A 25,036-nucleotide genomic window follows, 5' to 3' on the forward strand; every position below is an offset into this window, starting at 1 on the left:
AGTACAAACATTGCAAAGTCTGCTTGATGAGTCAGATGAAGCTTAAAATTAAATTAATCAATGGTGCTCAGTCAGCCACAAAGCAGCGTGGCTGGTAAAACCAGCAGACAGATAAACCTCTGACAGATAATGTGACTGACAGCAGACTGTGTGTGTGTGTGTGTGTGTGTGTGTGTGTGTGTGTGTGTGTGTGTGTGTGTACCTGTTTCTGCAGCAGGCTGAGCTGGCCTGACATGCCCTCCAATCGTACACGGGTCTGCTGCAGCTCTTCATGAGCGGCTCCCACCAAGTGGCTGTTCCTGTCAGCTGAATGACGAGCATTCTCCAGCTGACATACAGAGAGAGGGAGAGAGAGAGGGAGGGAGGGAGAGAGAGAGAGAGAGAGACTAAAACTGTGCTGTTGTTTCTTTACTGTATTTCAGGGGACTGCATCTTAGCTCTTTTGAACACTTAAAGCTACAGTAGACATGACTCTTTAGGCTCTTGCAATTTCTACTGTTAAGGTAACTCATTTTGAAACATTAAAATATGTCTCAAGTGGTCTAGTAAAACAAAGGTATGGTTTCATTTACAAGTAAATTCCAATGACAAAAACTGATGTCACTGATGCGTATCCACATCCACGTATCCCTCATTTCCCTCCTGTATGTAGATTAGAGGCAAGAGACAAGCTGACGGAGGAAGTTATACACTGACTGAGTGTAGAAAGGGTGTGAATCAATATGCATTACCTGAGCTGTGGCTTTTGGACTGCTCGCAGCTCACTAAAGCGATTAGCAAACCATCTACACATGAAGCTGAACTACAATTAGGAGCAACAGCCTCTACTTGCACTCTAGGTGGCGACAGTGTCTCCTGCAGCATCCGGATGTACCTTAGAGTTGTAGGTCTTCTCGATCTCCTCCCTGTAGAGGCGGACCTGCTCCTCCTGTTGGGCTCTCATCTCGACCAAGGCCTCGGCCAGCTTGCTCTCAAACTCCTGCTGCCGCCCGCTGTCTATCTGCACAACGCTTAACTCGTGCCGACGCTTGGACTCGCGCAGCTCCTACGGACACAGACAGGTTGTGGATGGCAATCAGTCTAAAGAGCGCTTAGTTTCTTAGAGTCGCTTTTGTCACATGAAGAGTCTAACTTAGACTTTTGTTGATTAGAAGTCGATTTGACTTTCTCCACTCTTAAACTACTAAAAGAGTCATTTATATTGATGTTTGCTTTATTTTCTATTAGGCACTACAATCACTAAAAGACTCCACCTGTAGAAATCTGTTATGGTCAGTAAGCTTAATTGCATTGATTAGTTAGTCGCTATGCAGTAATTACTTGTTTACAAAGTATAGAGCTCCAGCAAAGTCCACTCCTTTAACAACTTCTAATCATTTTTAATTTGAAAAATTATCACTTGTGGAAACTAACCACAACATTGTAAACTTCTTTTAATAATCAAATCTAAATATTTCAATACTTTGAAAATGTGTATATATTTCTACTTGTACGGTGTGTTTTATCATTTATGTGAAAATAAAAGGAGATAAAAAAAAGGAGAGGTGAGAGGCAAAAAGAAGAGACATATCTGAAGGGGAAATGCAAAACAAACAAGCAGGAGGTTGGAAGCGAATCAATATCATGTAGAAAAGATGAAAAGTAGGACAGATGACTTAGACAGCTAAATAAAAATAGAAGGGCTCAGGTGAAGAGTGGGAACCTCGCTGTAGATGTTCTTCTGGAACTCCAGTTCCTCCTTCACGGTCTGCAGGCGGTTCTCGGCGTCCACTCTCCTCAGCATCTCATCCTGCAGCTGCCTCTTGGCATCGGCTAAGCTCCCGTCCAACTGGGAGGGAGGAGGAGGAAAGAGAAATGTGTCTTTAATGGAGGCATGCGAGTAGAATTTTTTTTTTTTATCTGTGCAGCATTGTTTGAGCTGTGAACTATTCTTTTAAGAGAATACCACGTAGTTCCTGAGTGTGGCCAGTAGGTGGAGCAGGGCCACAACTGTATCTACGTCAGTCCTTAGGTAAACTTCATTGATAAAACAAACAGCAGAGAATGCAGCCTTGTCTGGCTTGCCACCTCGTCCTCATTCATAATCAACTGCCTGGACATACATTCAATTACTACTTCCAGCAGGTATTTGGGCAGTTGATTTCAAATGTCAGCCACTGCAGCTTTGCACTCCAACAATTGACTGCTTTTTCTAACAGATGGCAATTAAGGATTTTAACCCCCCCCCGCTACCCCATTACAATCAATGCAGGTCTTTAAGGTTTAACAGACCCTGAGGTTAATTTAAACGGTAACAGGACCACAATGCTTTGTGTTTACAAATTAGAGTGAATGGAAAAGACGTCCAGTGTAAGCTGAAATCATCCTGATATTAGTGTAGATGCAGCGGTATAAATAAGCATGCATTTCTGACATTTCTTCAGGGTTTCTGAACAGGTTTTTTTATTTGCTCGGACCCTTGAAACGTGCCCATCCTGCCAACAACAACAATCACCACCATAAATAAAGATGTTTTTACCTTGGCCAGCTGGGCCTTGAGGTCCTTTACTTCAGCCTCCAGGGTCCGCTTCTCTCCCAAGGCAGTGGAGAGGGAAGCATCTTTAGAGTTCAGCAGGGCCTCCAGGTCCCTCAGCCTGGCCAGCGCCGCCTCCAGGTCAGACTCCTTCTTACTGTTCCTGTGGACATGAGAGAGACAAGATGTAGACGTTAGTTTGCTGTGACCCTTTGATACGGTGTCACTATCACCCCCCTGCTTTATACTTCCGTCATATCAGTGTTGGTGAGCATCTCTTTCTCTCTGGAAATGCAGCTGTATTTTTTTTTTAAGACATTACATTATTTTGCTGTTTATGACGTTGCAGTTTGGATACACAAGATTTGGCTCCTTTGGAGCTCTGTGAATCATCTCATGTTGCTTTAAAAACTCTAAACGAACCTAAGCTATTACTTGATACTAATTTTAAATTTCATTCTCCTTTTCTTTTTTCTCTAAATGACTTTGAACTGCTTCCATTTTTAAAAAAAGCCGTACAAATAAAGTTGCCTTAATGCCTTTGCAGCAAAGTTTTCACATAATGCACTAAAAGTATTTTTCTGTGACAGGTTTACATGACATGATCTTTTGTCTTCGCCCAGTTAATTTGTTTCTTTGGCAACTTTGAGTCATGATATACTTTCAGATCCCATTAGGTGTCACATCTGCTAAGTGAACGTTAATGCTACCCGTTCCTTTATTTCTGCTTAAAGTGAAACTTAATGAGCAGTGGACAACTGTGCTGCAGTGACAGAAGTTGTGGACGACACAAACTGCCATTGTACCGTGCAGTGAGAGCAGCAGTTGTCCACTGTTGATGTGAACTGAACATAGGCCAACACATCAACGTACTGTTATTAGCATTCTGTAGTGAGTAATGTGCATGTGTTCACCGCCTCTCCACTTACATCTCTACAGGAACCAATTTAGAGTTCTGGTTGGAAAGAAAAAAAATTGGATACAGCCATGGAAAAAACAATACATTCCCAGGAGAAGATAAAGAGAGGTTAGTCTTCATTGTCACTAATAATGGCCATCTGCTGGGGGCGATGGCTTTTAAGGCTGCTCACACAGACCTCAGAGTCCTCCGGTCACTGCCACAGGCATCAGGACAGCAAGTGGAAGGACGAGCAGGCAGAGTGAGCTACAGATACACTTCCACGGCAGAATAATGACTCACAACAAAGATTGAGTTGATTCACAAGCTGTTACCTCAGAAGTGAAACTGTAATTTGTGGGTTCATGATGGAGCAATTAATATAGATTACTGCATGCAATAAACACCAATAAGAAGAGCTTTAGAGGAGCTTGTAAGATGCTTGCTGAAAAGAGCCGGGACAAAGAGACAAGATAAAGTGGCAGAAAAATTGAAATGCACTGTGGCTGCATGCTTCAGGGAGAAACGGAAAAAAAAGCAGAAAGTGGAAAAAGCTGTCTTTTATGTCAGCAAAAAGTCTAAAATTAAATCCAGAGAAAACATATCCATGATGCTTTACAGATGTACAATCAAGCTTGGAGAACTTGAATGGGTAATTATTATATAAGCCTCTCAGCCGCTCATTGTTCAGATTTTAAAAAAATAAAGAATTAAAAGAGGAAGCACAGCTCAGTGTTTGACCATTATGTACATGCACACACACACACAAACACACACACACACAAGAAGCAGCTCTGAGAAGGACGCACAGACTTCCTGCATCGATTACCGGTTTTGCAGTGAATCAACATCACACCTGATCAGACATGTTCTCCAAATGTTACAATGGATAGCATACAGTCAGTTTCCAGTTTATTGTCCACCCCATTTATATCAGTAAGTGTAGGCTAAATAACAGAAACACATGTCTCTGCTGTACAAACAAGCTGAAAACATTAGAGGAATTCTGAGTAGATCACACAGATTGAGAAGTTTTGTTTCCAGTCAACATACTACAACTGACTCAAAGAGACACAAGAATGTGACCCTTTACGACCCAGGTGTACTAGTACTTAAGAATATGGCTGCAGTGCACACACACACACACACACACACACACACACACACACACACATACATACACACACACACACCCTAAAACACTCCTACCTACAAACCTACAAAGACTGGAGCCTACAGTGACACAATTGTCCCATATGAACATGTGAGTCATCAATCAGTGTGAAGATGCCTGTAAGGCAGGGAAATTAGTAACTGGGGTAAAATGAGACTTGTAACTGCTTTTAAAATGGTGTAATGACTATTATCTTGTTGTGACTATAACAAAACAACAGAGTTTAGCCACCTCTGGATGGGCCATGTTCTCTGAGGCTTGTAGAACTCTCTAGGCGTTTTGCAAACTCATTTTTCAAGGCTGCTGCGGTTATTGTGGACAATTTTAAATTCACCACAATGCTGCTCATTAACATAGTATGGAATAATAAACCCAGATCAACCACAACAGGTCTGAGACAAAGAGAGACGTTTTCTTTTCACTTAAATGGGTTGTGAAGTGTAAATGCATTAGGGATGTGTGCACACCCTTTTTTTCATATTTGTTTACAACTTGAGATAAACATTACTTAAAACTTTACAGCTCTTTGTCTAGACGCTAATTCTTTTTTCTATTTTACATTTTACCAGTGTGATTCTGTGGGCTGATGAATGTGTGCGGAGGTGGCTGCTGCGACTCTCATTAGCGCTAATGGGCCCAGCGGATCGGCTCGAGCAGTGAATTATTTGACAGAAGTGGATTTTCGTATATTGACGTGCTTTGTATTCTCTTCATACACAAATAAAGAGAGGGTTACTTACAGCAGAAAGGCATGCAGTGTAACAATTTCATGAATGCTCTTAACAGAAACGACTTACTGTATACAAATGTGGCTTCAGTACAAGTGCTCCCTATGAGATGTACCAATTACATGACTTGTTCTGTGAGAATAATAACAAGACTTTGAGTGTTCTACCATGCAAGCGGCTCTGTGGGGCGGTAGTTAGACACAGTGGTGCTTTGAGCTAAATGCAAACGTCAGCATGCTAACATCTTAGTTTAGTGTGTTAGCATGCTGACATTTGTTAATTAGCACTAAAAAAGGGACATACTCTCATTATCCAGGTGACGAATACGGGATTTCTTTCTGTTTGAATGAACCAAATTCAATTAAATCTAGAGTATAGTTAGGTAGCTTTAGATTGATGCTCTTCAGAGGCCAGCATGAGTTACCGCATGTCAGTACCGAACAATTCAAAAACCTAAAAACAACTCCATGTTGGTGCATAGCGCTGTAAATTAATATCACAGGAAGTAGCGAAGAGATTTTCAAAATCTAGCTAGGAACTCCTGTGCATTTTAGTTTCTCAACAACACTGTGCTGTTACAGCATTTCTATAATAACAGGTTAAGTTTTCAACATTTTCAAATTGGTGGCAAATTAAAAGTCATACATTTTCTTTTTTTCTTTCTAAGTACTTACATTCATTTTCTGACCAAACCAAGGGACTCTGCCTTGTAAAATGACTCCTTATAATGTGACCATGTTCTATTGTAGTAAGATCTGTGGATTTCATACAGATTTGAAGCCGAGGTTTCTTCCTAAAAGGGAGTTTTTCCTCGCCACTGTCGCACTATGCTTGCTCTTGGGGGAATTACTAGAATTGTTGGGACTTTATAAATTATAGAGTGTGGTCTAGACCTACTCTATCTGTAAAGTGTCTCGAGATAACTCTTGTTATGATTTGATACTATAAATAAAATAATGTAATAAAGATAAAAAGATTTATTTTTTATTTTTTTATTTGCAGGTACTAGTTTAGGACCATTTAGCCTTGATGGCTCCTAGGAGACCACATCAAAACCTGGTCTGCTAGCAAACATTTAAATAGATTGAAACAGAAATCAGCAGATGAACAGTGAAAAAACATTCCAACCAATGGCTTTAGTTCAACATATTTAACACAATGTTGTCTTTGCTTCTGGCTCCAGGATGTCGGCTAAAACAGTGTGGCAACAGAAGGATGCTGGAAAACCTTGCACTGTGTGGGAGTGTTGGCTGCAAAAAACAGTGTGTAGTGTTGTATGTGTCTGTATGCTGGCACATACAGTACATGTGCATGTATGCCCCTACACATGTGAGATTCTTATATACTATTTACATTAGCCAGAGCAGGGTTTGTGGGAGTTCTTCATGCAGGCGTTTGCTTGGGACTACCTGTTTATATAATCCAGTATGTAGTGTGTAATTAGAGAGCCTCAGCATAAATATCCTCCGACTTTCGGTTTACATTCTGTTCCATCAAAGCCTCACAGTCTGCGCTCTGAACACACGTGTGGAGAAATCTTTTAGGAATCACACTATTAATATTTACAAAACAATACACAGTCAGCATGAGACTAACAAATGTGGTACTGAGAATGGCTGCGAGCCAACAGATGAGCAAACAAAAGCAGATTACATTTGGGGAATTAGGTAAATAAAGCCCAAAACTACCAGCCTGTTTCATCAAGATAAGGAAAATCTGTTGCAAGTAAAACAAGGCGGTGGAGTTGTTTCTAAGCTTGCAAACTAAAAAAAGACCTTTGTGTGAAAAGGGCAGCGCTGTACGATTTTTATTCTGCGGTTAAAGAATAAAAATCTGAAAAAGAAGTGTAATTTCTGCAAGCCTTTATTTTTATTTTCTAAGTGTAGACCACTTGTCCTCTTTCCTCCTACACCCTCTTGAAAAAAAACTAATTACTGAAAAATAATAAACACATTATTCCACTCTTTTCAGCTGCAATATCAAAGCTTTTTATGCATTTTGTTAGAGAAAATAGAGTAAATGACACATTTTGAGGTACACAGACAAAATGGGAGCCATTGGACGGAGACCGTGTGAGACGGGGGAGAGGAGGAGAAGAGAGGCTGGGGGGGGGGGGGGGTGTGAAATGGAAATGCCAGAAAGAAAGAGACAAAAAGAAAAACTGAAAGAGGGGGAATAATGGAGACGAGAAATCTGAGGAGGAGGAGGAGGAATGTGTTGGCTCAGCTCCCAGCCTCAAGGATGACTCACAGCTATCTTTGTCCATCCCAGTAACAAGAAACAAACCCCGCCTCGTGGAGTGAAAGAGAGAAAAAAGCCCACTCCCCCCCCCTGGTTTGCTATGCCGTTGTCGTGGCAACCAAGGCCTTGTCATCAAGCCTCCTAGTCTGCTGTTTCTACCACACTGTGGACGCAATGGAATAAAAAAGCTGTAGACTTTTCTGTGCAGGTTTTAAAAATACCTCAAGGGTGTTCTTTTTGTACGCTCCTGAAGGAAAGTCTAACCTATAATTTCTACAAGATGTGGCAGCAGAATTACTGCAGCCAGCCACAAACAGGACATTATGAGACACAGATGCCAAGTAGTTATCAGCATTCGGAACTATAACTCTACAACCTCAATTTTAAACATAAGTTTAGCAATTTTAGACCAGATCCAAATTTAAATTAAGAAAAAAAGACATCTTATATTTTCGTGTACAATTTTTACAATTTACAAGAAGCACTATTAAACGCATTTCTAAAACAACAACAACAGCAGAAGTTAAAGTTCATCATCTAAACTTTGCACTAAAGGAGCTGCTTCGCCTTGCTTTCCAATTTTGCAATCCAAATCCATGCTCTTGCTACTATGGGTCAGCGTAGTCTGTCCTGCACTTGGCTGCACTGGATCCCGTTTAACAAGTAGTTCACCCAAGTTACAATAAAACACATTTCCTTCCTCCACTCTACTGCGATCTACAAATACATATATTTTTGCCCAGGCTTTAATAGAATTGTCTCAGAGATTTCTGCTGCCACCCCAATATAATTAAGGCAAATGGCAAATTTGTTTAATTTGTAATTTAATTTAACATCTCTTTCCGGAAACAGTGTCCTCATTACTCGGTCTGGATAATTCACAGACCTCACTGTCAACAGTTTTCATAGCGACGAGTAGACACTGTTGATAGTATGCGCTCTGGTTAAATCCATTTTCACTGTTGTAAGCGCCACAAATGAAATTCAATTCACATACATTTTACTGGGGCGGCAGCAGAAATCTCAGAAATTTCAAACAATGGGCAAATAAAACCTGTTGTATCTGTATGGTTTACAGTAGTTTAAAAGTAGTAACAGAGATTTTTTATTTTCTTATCTTTTAAAAGGAATTTGACTAGCATTTGCCTTTATGGCAGTTGCATGGAAAAAGCAAAAGTAGCTGCAAGGGATTGAGATACCTACATGCACACCGACACCTGGGAGCTGCCCACTAGCTTGTGCTGTTTACCACAGAGCAGCTCCCCTGCAGCGGTGTGGGGTTTAGCGCTTTGCACATGGGCACATCTGCTGAAGCTGTGGAGGAACGGGGGGTGGGGGGCATCTCATTCATTTCACCCATGAGGCTTTTCCCTGCCAGTGTGTTTTAGCGAGTTTCTCCCTGTAAGAGGCTGCAATAATTCATCACCTTGCTCATTTCCTGTAGTCCTATTCAAATAATTCCTCTGACATGCAGTGTGTCCATTGATCCATATTGTATGTTACTATGTAAACAGTCACACACCCGTCTGGCAAGCATGTGTGGGCACATGTGGGTGGGGTTTCCCGATGACTCACTGCTCAAACACTGAGGAGAGGAAAAAAGGGGTTTTCCCAAATTCCCTATAGATTGTCGAAAAAATTTTCCCTTCTCCAATTATAGCCCCCTCTTTCCTTATTCCATCCTTACTACAATTAATTTTCGACATTCACAAAGTGGCTTTATGTGGAGAACACTGGAGGGAAAAGGTGACTAAGAGGAAGGTTGCTGAATAATGGGGTTTTAGTAAACAAACACAGGGGCCCAGAAATAGAGCTGGCACCAGGAAAAACATGCTGGAGTAATGTTTAATACTGTGTTAATGGGCCATTACAATAGAACACCTTCTTTGTAGCAACCTGCAACTATATATCATTTTGAGCTTGCAATTAATGTCTATTCATCAGTTAATGGTTTTGTCTATACAAGTTAAAAAAAAAGAGCAAAATATTCCCATCAGATTTTCACGGATCCCAAAGTGACATCTTCCAGTTGTTTGATTGTTCAACCGATGGCCCAACAATACCCTCAGGTATCATCTCTCCTAACAAGCAGTGGCCCAAATGCAGACTGGGAGGACGGTTGGTCCTCTTATTTGGTACGGCATCCAGTTGACTCTGCACTCAACTTTGAGAGATGATACATAATCTGAATGCACAAAACCTCACAACTCTAAAATCCCAGTAGCACTTTCAAATACCAGTGATTCAAATTATTTATAATAATAATAATAATAATAATAATAATAATAATAATAATAATAATAATAATAATAATAATAATAATTAAAAATACCTCTATGAATTCATTTCAGTATCTCTTTGACTAATTCTGACTTCCCTTTTGGAGGAGACCAGGATCAGGACTCTTTAATAAAAATTAAATACCTAATACTGTATCTGAAGTCTTTTTCCCGAAATTCAGCCTTGGTGCAGAATTACAGACACTAGAGCCAGTCCCACAATGAGCTTTCCTTAGTATGTGCCATTTCTGTGTCTGTAGCTATTGAGGAGGAGAGAGAGGGGGGGGGGCAAGGTGGAGGGTGGGGGTGTGGCCTTGACCAACTGCCACTTTGCTCGTTTGAAAGCCATGATGTCTCTCTCTCATGGGTGGGCTAAGTTCTCTGGGCAGGCAAAGCAGAGAAAGGGGAGGTAACCTTGCTTTCCAGAACAGCTCATCTGAGCTTTCATTTTCTCAAAGGCAAAGCAGGATACCCAGGGCTCGGTTTACACCTATCACCATTTCTAGCCACTGGGGGACCATAGGCAGGCTGGGGGAACTCATATTAATGTTAAAAAACCTCATAAAGTCAAATTTTCATGCCATGGGACCTTTAAAGAACATCAACTTTTGTGCACAATCATTTACAGTGATTTAAAACCGAAGCACACAACCTCGAAGATGCACTGTTGTAGTAAGTGCAAACTAAATGAATACATACATGTAGTACAGCAGGTAAGAGTTGATCCACACACACACCTAGATAAACTGATGGGAGGAGTGCCAACCAGGATCTCAAGCACACACTGCAAAACTAGCCGTGCAGGCCTGCTAGCTCAAGTCAACTGCGCTTTTCCGAGTAGGTTTGCAACTCTCTCCCAAAAAAATGCTTTAAAGTAAACATTACAAGCTGGCACATGATGGTTTCCTGTGTCTCTTTAGGGATGAGAAACACAATAACAGGGATTGTGTGTGTGTATTTGCGTGTGTGTGAGATTAATCACCAGAAACCGACAACAACGCAGCCTTTGCCAGGGGCCACCCGTACACACCCACATGTGGCAGATGGGAACAGAGTTGGTAGTGTTTTCAGTCTTAAAGCAGAGCACATGTCCACTGTGTCTGATTTCAGGGAGCGGACTTCTGACAAGAGGGAGGGGACAAACAGAGAAGGAGGACATGCAATGTTCTCGCATGTCAAACTCATGGTTTTGTTTAAGCTGTCTGCAAAGCAAACTCTGTACACTGAAAAGAATCACATGTTCTCCCTTTGTGCCATTCATGCCTGCGACAATTAGCATTTTTTTAATAAAGTTCCTCAAAGACAGCGTCCGTCAACAAGTGCTAAAAGAAGAGGTGTCCTGCCTTCTAGAAAAAGGCTAAGCCAAAAGGCATATGAAACAGCCCTTGTTCCTCCCTGCATGATTAGTTGATGATTCATCCGAGAGTGAGTCAGATGCCGGCTGCCCGGTCTTTGTGTTAGTTTATAAGCTACTTTTTACTGGTACTGAATCCCATTATCTGCAGGGACTCACCATTTCACTTTCCATTTTACAGTGTCATAAAAAATAGCAAGAGTACACAGGGGATCAAAGATGAGGAATGTTGGTGATAAATCAAGATAAGAATTGTTAATAGTTACTATGTCGACTAAAGGTTTCCTGTTAATCGTCTTTGGAAAAAATCTGGATCAGACCTGAAAAACGTCCATGTGTACAATTCAGAGTAGATGACAATTAAAAATAAACCATCTCTAATTATCTTCTGAACGCACCCTTGCTGAGCCTGAAAAAAATGTTGCATCCTTTTGCTAACAGGTTCAGCTACATTGCCTCAACATTTTTGCTTCAAGTATACAGGAATAGCTCAGTGCTAGAAGAGACTTTATAAACATTGACGCTCCGCACATATGTGCTGCACAATAGTTGTACTTCCTAAATTGGCAATTTGCACCATTCTGATTGGAACAGTGGCTCAATTTGCATCCTAGAGTTTAATTCTCATTTGCATTAACAAGAGAACTCCCCGGTGTATCACCACGCTTACTTATGCTCCACATAGTAACAACAGATTGTGTTTAGCCTCCCCTCCAATGAGGCACAGCGCTCTCTTTATAGTTATAATGAAAACTCCATGGGAAGAAAGAGAGTTGCTAATGTTAGCTTTACGCTAAACCCATGTGGAGTTTAAGAGACCGTGATGAGCTTTGGTCAGCATTATTTAGCTTTTGGTAGCGTATGAGGGAGAAAAAAGAAGAAGGATTTTATGCCTGGAGTGCAACCAAGTTGTGGTTGTGGGACGAGCCTGGCGACCGGTGCTCTCACGCAACTGACATACAGGAAACGCAAGAGAGCTCACTGGTGAGTACTCAACAGAGTAAACAGAAACAAAAATGTGTTCCAGCAGCACACATCCAAGACAAAAAGGTGGAGTTTGTGTAGTGCCAGGTGAGCTGTAAACCACTGGAAATTGTGCTGTGTTGACTTTCCTGCGATTGTCTTAACTCTGGCACTCTGTGTCCTTTTTTCCTTTTGCAAACCCCACCCAGCTGACAAGTTTAAAAAAAACAAAAAAAACATGCAAACCATTTTCCAAGATGCCAGAGGAGTGTGAATGTGTTTGCGTGCTTGTGTGGGTCCTAATAAACAACAGTTAATGCAGAACATCTGAGACGGCTCCGATTGTTTCAAAGTGGAAAGAGTTCCCACAAACTCAGTGTCCTGTATATAGTAGAACTGCTCTAAACTTCCCATTCAACTTTAATTCATTTCAGAGTAAGTGAGCGTTTCGCAGATCCACCCAACCTCGCCGACTCCCCCAGTGGGCTGGTCTTTGGGCAGAAAGACTGGGGTCCCACCATCTTAAAGTGATCTACCCTGGCCATGTGCGAGTGAGTCATCGAAGGCTTGGCTGACTCTGAAGGCTAAATGGAAAGTCTCTCTCTCTCTCTCTCTCTCTCTCTCTCTCTCTCTCTAATAAACCAAACAGAGACGGCTTCATACAGCAGCCATTCAGCACATTTACAGGCCTGCCGCATCTGTCCTCCATTACAAAGCACTCCGTTAGGGCCAAGAGAACAAATAGTCACCAGACCAGCCAGCCATACCCTACTGGCAGTATCTGGAGGACATAGTAACGCTTACAAAACTAAACTGTAAGACCATCATAAAAATCACATCCCCAACCGGCCCCGTCAGACACCGCCTACCAAGAGCCTGGGTCTGCCGAGGTTTCTTCCTGAAAGGGAGTTTTTCCTCGCCACTGTTGCACTATGCTTGCTCTTGGGGGAATTACTAGAATTGTTGGGACTTTATAAATTATAGAATGTGGTCTAGACCTACTCTATCTGTAAAGTGTCTTGAAATAACTCTTGTTATGAGTTGATACTAGAAATAAAATTGAAATTATAACAAATACCTACAATACCTCTGCGAAATAAATCAGCCGTATCAGAAAAAAAAGGTGAGTAAAGAATAAGCATTCTGTAAAACACAATAATCAGTTCCAGAGCTGAGACGGTTAACTCATAATTTGCGGTTATTTTGATAATCAGACAGTTAATCATTTAAGTAATTCTTCAAGCAAAAATGCAAAAAACAAATCTGTCTCTAGCTTCTCATATTTGCTGCATTTTTCTGTTTTATATCATTTTAAATTGAATCTTTGGGTTTTGTACTGGAAATTGTGACAGCCATTTAATTTTATCAGTTTAAGAGCAAATACCTTTAGGTTTCACTTTTTAGCTTTCAGTATCTCTGGTTTAGCTACTGCTGCTATGTAACATCACACTGTAGAGAAACATAAGGACAAATGTAAAAAAATAAAAATAAAAAAAAACATAAATATTAATGTATCTCTTTAAGATAATTCAAGACTAAATTATTATCGCTCTCATATGCAAAGCACAGTTGTACTTTTGAAGTGTCTTAAATGTTTTGATGCTTAGAACGAATGATTCAATTTACCACTGCTGGATAACACCCAAAATCACGCCGGGCTCTCCTCTGCGCTCTTATCTGCCCTCGCATGACTCTATGTGACAGACAATTGTCTGCCGTCACATCACACAAGCTGAGATCATCGTAGGGGAACACAGGGTTCCCCCCCTCCACCTCCCCCCAAGGCAGCCACAAGAACAGAGGAGACGTGTGATCAAACAGCATGAGGAAAGATGTACAGCAGCCAAATAAACTCTGCCGCTGGTGGTTTGACGGCGGTTTGCAGCCCGTTTCTGGCCTCAGGGAGCACGACTCATGACGCTGAGCTTGCACTTAATCGAATGAAATGCTATGTGTTCTGGAGTATGTTTAATTTTGTTTCACATTCACTTTCACATCACAGACATTTTGATTGATGTCAATACAGGAAAGAAACTGGTGAAATTAATAACATTAATGAAGGCAGTTCCAGGCTCCTGGTATTGTGCATGCTGCCCCACTAGCATGACTTCCTGGGACACTTACTGGGAATTAATCCATTGTTAATTTAATTAGTTCTACCTGTGCTTTTCATTATATGAAAAGTCAACATGTCTGCTGTGAAAAAGGTCTATTGGTGGAATAATTATTGAATCTGAAGGATAAAAGAAGCCAGGAGATGATTCCTAATGGCTGCCGCTGGCTTTGTATTATGGTGATGCTGTCAATTATGAATGAAGTGGACAGACGGTGAGCTTCCACACGTTAGTGTTAATAGAGAAATACCCGTCAAGGTTGGTATTTGACAACACAGAGTTGGAAGAACCTGGCAACCTTCATTTTTCATCCCACTTATTACTCTGGGCTAATAACCGCAACTTTACAGTCATACATTTTTTACCAAGTCTGCATAAAAAAATTATTTTAGGTGTTAGAAGGAAAGTAGTACAGTACTTACAGTATAAAAGTATATATAACAGTATAAAGTGCCATAGTTTCAACTGAAGCTATACCATTTATCCGCAGTACTAAAGAATCTTTTGTTTTAGTCATTACTTGTAGAGATGTCAGCAGGAAATTAATCTGCAACTTTTTTGGTAATGGTCCAAGTCTTTTTTTTAAATGCCCAATCTTCTCTGGTTTTAGCTTCTAAAACGTGAAGGTTTGCCGTCTTTGGTGTTAGTACATTGAATCTCTTTGGGGTTTGGACTGTTGGTTGGATGAGAAAATTGGGATGAGCCCTAGTTTCTTGTTTCTAAGGGTGTCACTATTTTGATTTTAAATCGTAATCGGCCGAAATTAAGTCACAATCTCAAATAAAAAAAATGGAATCGGCGATGCTGCCACGCCCCCATGTCTCGTCCGGTCGGCTTGCCAAGTGGAAAAAAACCATAGAAAAAAAACACACGTGTAGCCTGCTCGAGGTAGATTCTACCACCACTCCAGTGGAGGCGCTAATGAGCTAGATTACTACACACACAGTAGCAGAAGACCAGCTACACACAACGGAGCGTACACCGATCGCACTCAGCTTGAGGAGTGAGTCGATTCATTCTCCCGGTTCAGTGATACTACTCAGCTTAATTAACCGGCTCTTGGGTCAGTTCGTCAACACTAGTGTTGAAGTGCTGCAAGTCAGTCAACCTCCTCTAATTTAGCTACAGCCAGTCAAAAGACAGCCAACTGCAGATGCAGGAGACCCATCGACAGAACTTGAACCCTCTCCTCTTTCAATGAAGTCGCCAGTGTGGAAGTATTCTGGATTTCCAGTGAGTTATGTTGACAAAAAAGCCCAAAAATCGAGAATTGAATCGAACAGTGACCTTAGAACTGGAAATGTAATTGAATCGAGGATTTGGAGAATCGTGACACCCCTACTTGTTTCTGTAATGAATCAGATTTTATTTTTTTTAACTACCAATAAAAAGGCAATTTTTATGTATAACTTATATTTAAAAGAATGAAGTAATACAAACTACTAACAAATGCAGAAACTGTTGCCACCAGACTCTTGAAAGAAAGCTTCACTTAAAAAAAAAAAAAAAAAAAGCAGCCAAGGCATTTGAAAGGCTTAACAGCATGATGAAGTGGAGTGCAGGCTTGCTCTTGTCCATTTTAGGAAGAGGCTTTGAAGGCAAAATTTTATCTCAACAAACTTGACGTAAGCAGCTTGAATGACTCCTCCTGATATCCACAACGTGGCCCCATAATGGAACGGATGTATAATGGGTCACCTTAGAGACATAGTGTATGTAAAGTGTTCCCCCAAGCTAAATATACAAACTTTACTCACTAAGACTCAAGCTGTGACTAATATTAGACCACCTTTTATGACGTCGACCTCCGTCACCACTCAATCACGCTCTCCCCCTTTTACTTCCTCTTTTTCCTCTTCAGAACGAAGGTTGGCTGAATATTACAAAGCTGTTGTTTGTCAACATTGTATGCGTTGCTTAGTGTGTGAGGTCTGTTTCCTTTGTACCATAAATGTCCGAGCCTACTGTGTAGCCCGGAGAGGACAGTAAAAACTATGTGAAGTGTTTGACGAGGCAAATGAAGTCTCCGGATCGGAACGAGTAAAAGGTCAGAATACAGCTTTACATCTAAATGGGCTGTTATGGGGAAATGTAGTTCACGGTAGAACAAACACTTAACTGAATCAAAGAGAACTGTGGGTGATCATGAGCAACAATAAGCTGCAAAAACATACGGGTCATACTTAACAGAAAGCAAATATTCCAAAGAAAGGAAATGGGAATGTGCTACAAGATAAGAGCACTTCCTGCTGTGCTCTCTGATAGTCGGCTTCAACGCTGCATATCGGTTCATGAATACAGCACAAGTACATGTGCAGTGTAGCACTGAATCTTTGTATTATGTTGACTTTCAAGTCTTTGCTGCGCCTGGACAAGTTCCACCACAGCACTTATTTAATCCATTTTTTGAAAACATTGTTTCAACAGACTGTCTGAGAGCTTCGTCTGCCTGCTGCTGCCACACCCTAAACCACACTGTGCCAACAGGTGGGGCAGACTCAGACGAGGTAAATCCCTACTCCTATGTATTCAAAGCAGATCTGATCCGGAAAAAGGGTTTGGCGGTTTACTGTTCAACCCTTGCTGCAGAGTCTCGTCCTTATCAGACACACTGTGCCTGAAAGGAGCAGTTCAAAGTTTAGTATTTTACTATCAAAAAAGGGGCGTCGCCTTTGATTTTAGACAACGTGCAGCAGATACACAGACACACGCACGCCATAAACTAAATTATCATTAATCGGTTAACTCGGGCTACAACTGACAATTATTTTCATCTCTCAATTAAAATGGTAAAAAGTGCCCATCACTATTTCCTAAAGTCCAAGTTGTCATTTTCAAATGGCTTGACCTAAAGATATTCGGTTTAAGATCATAGAGCTCTAAGAAAACCAGCAAATGTTTAAATTTGAGAAGCTGGAACCGGTGAATTTTTTGGGCATTTTTGATTAAGAAAATAGTTGATTAAGTGATTATCGAAATAGCTGCCAAATTAAATCATGTAGTCGTTTCAGCTCCATAGCTCACATGTGAGCGCACATCTTTTGCAAAAAATAGTTATCGATAAAGCAAACTGTTACATAAAATACACATGTCTAGATCGTAAATACTCCCTACTCTACTTTGCCAGGGTGAAGCGTTAACTAAGGATTTAGAGGAGGAGTCCCGCCTGTGACACTGATGAGCCAGTTCCCTCACCAAGGCTCATGTTTCACTGCCAGCATCACTACTGGAAGGTTAGACTGGGCACGACACCAGCCAGACACTCTGTTTCACTATTAAAAGGAAAGATGACTGAACAAGGTCTTAACAGACCTGTTCTGTAGCTCAGGGACTCACATTCACTGCTTTCTGACCTGTTGTTTTCCTCAGTGGCATACCTGGCTCCCAGCTTTACACTTAATTTAACAGCACCACATTCCACCCACACATGCTTTTGCAAAGTTATGTGTATCTTTTTCCTACAGTTTTGAATTATTTACAAGTCAAATAATGCTGTAGGGGGAATGGTTGACATTCTGGCACAACAGCTTGAGGTTTGCCTCGGGGAGAACAGCATGTGTTCCCGTCCGGTAGTAGTTATGCATACAAAAAGACGTGTGTGAAGAGACGCAGTGTCATGCTTTTGGGCTAGTCAACTCAACTGCAGTGACGGCCCCACCTGTTGCTCTGTGTTCCGTCAACCTTGAGGGGAAGAACCAAGGACACCAACAGAAAGTCAACATATTGTGAGACGTAGATGTCCATTGTTTGTTGCCCCGCCGTCTGCTGCTGCTGCAGACACCTGAAGCTCAGCTCCGTGGGTAGTAGAGCCCGTCACAGTGTGTATTAATAAACCTGACTTCCTGTTACAGTGAGTCCACAGTCCCATTCCAGAGTCCATGAATAAACTCTGAGTCACCATTACCACCCCGTCACACAGTGGAGCCCAGACTCTCTGAGCTCCATGGTAACCAAACACCAAACACACTGGCTGAGGTATAACAGATAAAGCCGGCCCAGACTAGATTGAGTGATTCTCTTCCACCACACATGCATCAAAAGATCTGCTTCCTTAGAAACAGTGTTGCTGCACAAGTATCTGGAGAATTACAAGAAGCACAATGACATGGGGGGGTATTCTGGAAGTGAATAATTTAATAACACTTTCAGTGCGCGCACACACACACACACACACACACACACACACACACACACACACACACACACACACACACACACACACACACACACACACACACACACACACACACACACACACACACACACACACACACACACACACACACCAAAATCAACATCATCACCCACCTACAGTATTTGAAAATTAACAAACCATAGACTGATAAGCTTGGGGCAATGACACCACATTGAAAGTCAAAACCCGAAAGACACAAATAAGCCACATTAAAAAGAGGCAGAACGTTTAAATTTTTATTCGCCTTTTCAAATGCTGCGCTGAGCCACACCCACTGAGTTGTGTGTGTACATTCACATGGACACGCTTCACAGTTCACACTCCGTGAATAATGTTAACTTTGTGAAAAATCACAATGGTGCTAATTGGGAAAAAAAAAAAAAAAAAATACTCCCCGTGGGTTCCCCTTGTACACACGTGCTGCTCTTTCAACACTGAAAATATGCCTTCTGTTTGTTTTTTTAAAAAGGCATGTGTTGAATGTTCCTTTCTCTATATTCTGTCACTCTAAAAAGGGGATCCTCCTGTGACAGAGCACATGTAGTCTGACATGTGAGTAAATGTACTGGGGGGAGTACGAATACTTTCTATTTAGTAGTTTAATTTTCTCAGACCCCTCTAACCCGAGGTGCACTTTGCCAAGATGTCGACACATTCCTCAACAGCCACAGCCACTGAGGCCTACAGCAGTATTCTCATCTGCACACATTCCTCGATGGTGTTTTTTGCCTCCCAACAGCGCCTTCCAGGCAGCTAACCCTAACCTTAACCCTAAACATAACCATTGCCGCGCTGCCTGGAAGGAGACGTTGGGGGGCAAAAAAACACCAAACACCGCACACATTCGCCAAAGTAGCTGAAACAGCAAGACAGCTGAGGAAAACACGGTTAACCTGCTGCTCAACACCACTCCTCAGGTGAGAAGTAAGGTATACTTTAGTAATCCTGCAAGGGATTTCACTCGGTTGTCGCTGTTATATATAAACAAACACACACAGATACACACATACACAGACAGGACATAGACACATGCATTACGTAAGGAGATATTGTCAGAGCGAGGGGACTGCCTCACAGATTGGCGCCCCGAGCAGTTGGGGGTTCGGTGCCTTGCTCAAGGACACCTCAGCAGTGCCCAGGAGGCAAACTGGAACCACAATCTGTACTTGAACCAAGCCAAATCCACACGGACTGAGCTACTGCTGCCCCAAGGTTTGGAAGGAATAATATAATTGTACACCACTACACCTCTAGTTAATCATTTATTATCTCACACACACACACACACACACACACACACACTCACACACACACACACACACACACACACACACACACACACACACACACACACACACACACACACACACACACACACACACACACACACACACACACACTCTTCTGTGGCACTTTACAGTTTTGTTTGAAATATGTTACTACTGATCTAACTCCAATAAATGTGCAACATAGAGCTTTTTAAAGCAGAGTTGTGTCAAACACTGTAATGAAAGACATTCTGTCATTAGGGCAGTAATTCTACCTTCACAGAGCAGGCTGAATGTTAAAGGTGCAGCCCATTTGGCTGAAGGTGTGTCATTTCCAACTTCCCCAGGGGCTTAAAGTGACATAATGTGCCAACTGACGAGTCATACACATTTAACCACCAGGAATGTACTGCAAAACTACGGTACAATGTTGGGTATGGCCGCATGCTCCACACTTCATTCCAGGTAGAAAATAAGGGTGTTGCACCACCTCAGTTGTACTGAAAAGCAGGTGTGAACTGGAGGCATAACAGCACACAAAAGTAAAATTACAACATTCAGATCCACACGTTCAGTTGCTTTGACTGCAGCGCTGTCTTAACAACTACTATGTTTTGGGAACATAAAACATAAAGCCTCAAAAACCTGAGAAATGCAGATGGCTCTGTAGCATCATGAATAATGCTATAATAATAATGTAATACCAAAATAATAATGATACCATAAATTATGTCACATATAACTTATTCTCATTTTACCTTTGTGGCATAACTTTGCTTTCCAAAAGAATGACGTATCTGAATCATCTTGTACTGTGCTACAATATAAAAAAGCCTTAAATGCTCACGTACCAGAGCTACAGGGACATTCCCAAGTTACTGTGGGATCAGTTGCCAAAAAGGCAGGGAATTCCCCCACAAAGCAACCAGACAACAGCACCTAAATGTTATGTTATCAATACTGCAACACAACTTGAAAGCTTTATGGACGGCTCGTGGTGGTTCCGCTGACTTTGAAGTACAACTGCATGAAAGCTTGTTTTATTCTAATGCATTTAACAGAGAAATGAGAGAGGCACAAAATACTAACTACATGTTGTGTGTACTGTTGCCTATCATATATTATCATATACAATAAATATGATACCTTGTACTGTATGTGTAGCCACAACCACTTTGTGACATTCCTTTTGTACCAAAGCCACTCCCTTTCAAGCTCCACCCCCCACATGCTCCTCCTACCTGGCTTTGAGCTCCTTGTGCTCCTCCCTGATCTTGCTCAGCTCCAGCTGCATGCGAGCTCGCTCCTTGGCCACCTGGTCCAGGGTCTTGCGGGCGTCGGCCAGCTCTGCCTCATAGGCCGCCTTTATGCCCGACACATCGCGGGTGATCGTGGACTCCGACTCGGTGATGCGCATTCGGAGTCCGGCGTTCTCAGACTCCAGCGAGCGCACCTTGTCGATGTAGACAGCCAGGCGGTCATTGAGGTTGCACAGGTCTTCCTTCTCCTGCAGCCTGCTGATGCGGGTCGGGGAGGCAGCACCACGGCTGGTGCGTTTCTGGCTCGGGGTTTCCATGGTAATGATGGCTCAGCAAGAGGTGCGGAGGGGGTGAGTCACTGGCTGTGGGGGAGGAGGGCAAGGAAAGAAGAGTTCATGAAAACTACAGTATCAAGGCTGCCTTGCCTAGAAACACAGTGCTCCTTATCATGGGTTGAATCACACGTTAAACTTTAATGGAGTTTATACTGAAGAAATGTTCCAGTCTTGCGTAACCGTGATCCTTGTCTTGGCAACCCGCCTTCAATGCTGGGTCTGCTCACAGATCTGCATGATAATGTATTCCAGGATCCTTTTTTCCCACAGTCAGCACATCTATACAACTTCATTTAATACCTCTTCAGTATTTAAATTGCGTGGGGTTCAAAGTAATTTGCAGAGGCAGAGCTCTTTCACAGGAATGTGATTCGGTTTTCCTCGGTTATTTTAGACTTCAGATCTTTTGGATACAAAACCCCTATTATTTTATAAAAGAAGGTGCGACAGCTTTCCTGCCCTTTTACTGCTTTTAGTGCTTCTGATAACAACCCTCAGTCACACTGGTATTTCCACCGCAAAGTGTGACACACTGTCATAACATACGCCTTGCTATTCTCTCCTCCGGCTCCATTAAATTGTTGTAGGAACAGTTATGCCACTTCCTGCAGTTCACTCCTAAGCAAACATATTTCCCACAAACATCAACTCCTCACTCATGCAGCAGCCAGGGACACAAAAATAAATGAAAAACACTTCCCTTCTGCTCGCCACAGACTTTTTTGGTAAAATAGAGGCACACCACACAAAAGAAAGCTTTTAATTGCTTCCACAGCGTGATCTGCAGTGATCATCTCGCACACAACCACTTGCACCAGCCCAGATCGTTATACCGAAGTGTTGACTCATAATATCAATAAATGCTGCAAGATGCCCTGATGAAGAGACGTAAATCTGCTTTAGATGTGCGCTATCAGAATAATGAATTAAAGAGCACAGGGGTTGATTTGAAATTGAGGGGGGAATAAGAAAACTATCTAAACATTTCAATCTGTAAATCTTATAAATCACAGGGAAAAAAAACGTGCATTTGGACTACGTTTTTTTTTTTTTTAATCAGAGAGCTCTATACAACAATTATGGATGGATGAGGCCTTCAACAATATTAATAAATGGGCCCGTATTGTTATCATCAACTGCAACTGTGGCTAAACAGGTTTGACTTCAAAACTTAAATCATATTTCTCAGCAGCTAACCACACACACAACCTAACAGCCCTTTCCCACTGAACGGCGGGAAAGCCTACTCCAATTTGGTTCAGCAGTGGGTGGACTTTGCCATCCATCCCTCCACCCCCCCCATTATCTAAAGTGCACAGAAGGACATGCACGCCCTGTGGGTGGGATGGCGCACACATGCATGCACATGATGCGTGCACACGCCCACAGGAGCAAACCCATACACTCACACAAGTACTCTCTGGCCTAACTTTGAATAACTGAAGCATCCACTCACACGCCAAAAATGTGGCGTGCACTTCCAGGTGCTGTCTGATGTTCCACTCTTCTCTAACAGCAGGCAGTAAAATGAGCTACAGCTTTTAAAGTTACAAAGTCCTTCCAAACCACTCCCTGACAAAATGAAACTATGAGCTGAACAAACAAGCTAAACAAGCACTATATTATGAGCACACAACAGCAGCACTGTCTATCAGCGTAACAAACACAAACAGAAATCTGAGTAGAACCTTACCTCGGCTGTGTGGGAACCTCTTGACTTCAGCCTGCTGAAGGGACTAAAAGTGAGAGTACAGGACCTTTCTAGAAGTTTATCTGCTGGTTTGAGTGAGAGTGTGTGTGTGTGGGTGTGTGTGTGAGCTGCTGTGAGTGTGTGTGCCATACCCCAGAGGAGTGTAGAGAAGAGGATCCGTTGAATAATGCAGTCTTGCTCTCTGCTAGTGGGTGTGTGCGCCTTTGGCTCGTGCCCTGAACTGCTCTCCTAGCTGTCGCTCACTGCACACTGTACCTACTGCTGAAGAGGGAGAGAGAGGGCGGGAGCACAAGAGAGCGGGGGAGGGTGGGGCGGCGAGGAGGAGTCAGGCTAGACAGACTGTGTGCGCACTCACACACAGAGCAGCTGCTGAGCTTTATCTCTCCCTGCACTGGCCCTATCTTTTCCTTTCTCATTTCAAATCAGACAGAGCCCTCGCAGACAGACTGACCTCAGCGACTGGTGCAAGTGGTCGGTCAATAAAACGCAGTGACACTGATGATACTGAACAGCTCCCAGGTGGGTGAAAGTGTGCGAGTGTGCGGCTCTCACCCTTCTCCTCCCTGCTGCTATGAAGAATACATTCCTAGTGCACTCTCTTTACTTTGAAAAGGGCTGTGACAGTGAACTCTAAAGCAAATACATAAAGGAAGAATTTCGGTTTCAATTTCATAAAGCAAAAAATAAATAAAAATAATAATAATCCTCTCCGCTTCGGAAGGGAGCAGAGATGACCTTGGCACACACATCACACAACATTGCAAGGTAATGAAACCAGTTCAAAGTACATGGAAATCATTCATCACCTTAAAGCGCTGTTTTGTTGTTATCCATGCCAGAAAAATATCCTGTTGGCAAGCTCGTCCACTGAATCCAAAGAGGGAAAAGTCCACAAATCCTTTGCACCATATTCCCAGTGAGTGATAGAATAATTCCCACAAGTCATCTTGAAAGTCTCAAATGTCTGACACTCAAACCCAAGTTGATTCTGGCCTTATATATTTATTTCCTCGGGGTGGAGTTAATGGAGTCACAGGTCCAATCAAGTTCTGATGCAGGGGGAAAAGACGTTTTCTGTGTGTGTGTATGTATCTCCTCACCATGGAAATAGAGGTTAGTCTATTTGTGTGTGTGTGTGTGTGTGTGTGTGTGTGTGTGTGTGTGTGTGTGTGTGTGTGTGTGTGTGTGTGTGTGTGTGTGTGTGTGTGTGTGTGTGTGTGTGTGGTTAAACAAGGGGCAAGACAGCATCTCTGTTTTTGGGCATGGGGCAGGTCCAGTGGCTAAGGGAGTATCCTAGCTTCAGCGTGGCCTTCCAGTGGAAAGGAGCCGTCAGCCTCCGAAGCTGCCTCTGAGTCACACAGCCCTATTCAAACAGCTCACTTGTTCACCATGTCTTCTCTACCTCTCTCGCTCCCTCTCCTTTTTTTTTGTTTTTACATTTTGGGTTTCCATGAAAGTCACACTAGGACAAGAATGCCTGGAATGCAGCCCAAACGTCTCTCTTCCACATGTTTTGCTACGCCTCTCCAAGCCCTCTGGCCTTTTCTTGTGCTGTCTGTGTGCACCAACATAATTCTATTGCATCACAAATGTTATCGCGTTGAAACAGGGATAATCAGGTATGACGCAAGCTAGATCCCTGAAGCAGAAAGGCGCAATAATTGACATGTTGCCCAGATTATAGAACAAATCTGCAATAATGAACTTGTGCTTTCAAAACTCGGCTTATTAGCATTTGAAGACACATTGTATGCCTTCATTACGCCTAAATACTTGTCAATTTGCCATTTTAGCAGCATCTTCTACAAGAAGGGACTAACAAAGAAAAACATTACAAGGCTTAAAAAAAAAAAAAAAAGGTTAGAGACGTGAGCTTGTGACCGGGAGGTCGTCGGTTCAATCCCCAGACCGACAGGATAAAATCTGGGTGGGGAAAGTGAAAGAGCAGCGCTTGTCCCTCCCCTTGAGCAAGGCCCTTAACCTCCAACCGCTCCAGTGGAGCTGC

At 42.3% G+C, this 25,036-nt stretch overlaps 1 protein-coding gene across 4 annotated transcripts in view; it reads right to left on the reverse strand.

The window, feature by feature from the left end:
- Positions 1-25,036, reverse strand: part of LOC120562559 (lamin-A-like) — a 36,060-nt gene that overhangs the window by 6,059 nt on the left and 4,965 nt on the right. The window contains exons 1-6 of one of the 4 annotated variants that reach the window (XM_039806304.1): positions 23,838-24,144; positions 20,968-21,347; positions 2,519-2,675; positions 1,703-1,828; positions 875-1,045; positions 203-328 (exon numbers count right to left, since the gene is read on the reverse strand). In XM_039806304.1, the coding sequence (XP_039662238.1) occupies positions 203-328; positions 875-1,045; positions 1,703-1,828; positions 2,519-2,675; positions 20,968-21,302 (915 nt within the window). In that variant the 5' untranslated portion in view covers positions 21,303-21,347; positions 23,838-24,144. The other 3 variants (XM_039806301.1, XM_039806302.1, XM_039806303.1) reach the window with 3 other exon arrangements.

Source organism: Perca fluviatilis, chromosome 7 (assembly GCF_010015445.1).
Source record: "Perca fluviatilis chromosome 7, GENO_Pfluv_1.0, whole genome shotgun sequence".
Taxonomy (NCBI): Eukaryota; Metazoa; Chordata; class Actinopteri; order Perciformes; family Percidae; genus Perca; species Perca fluviatilis.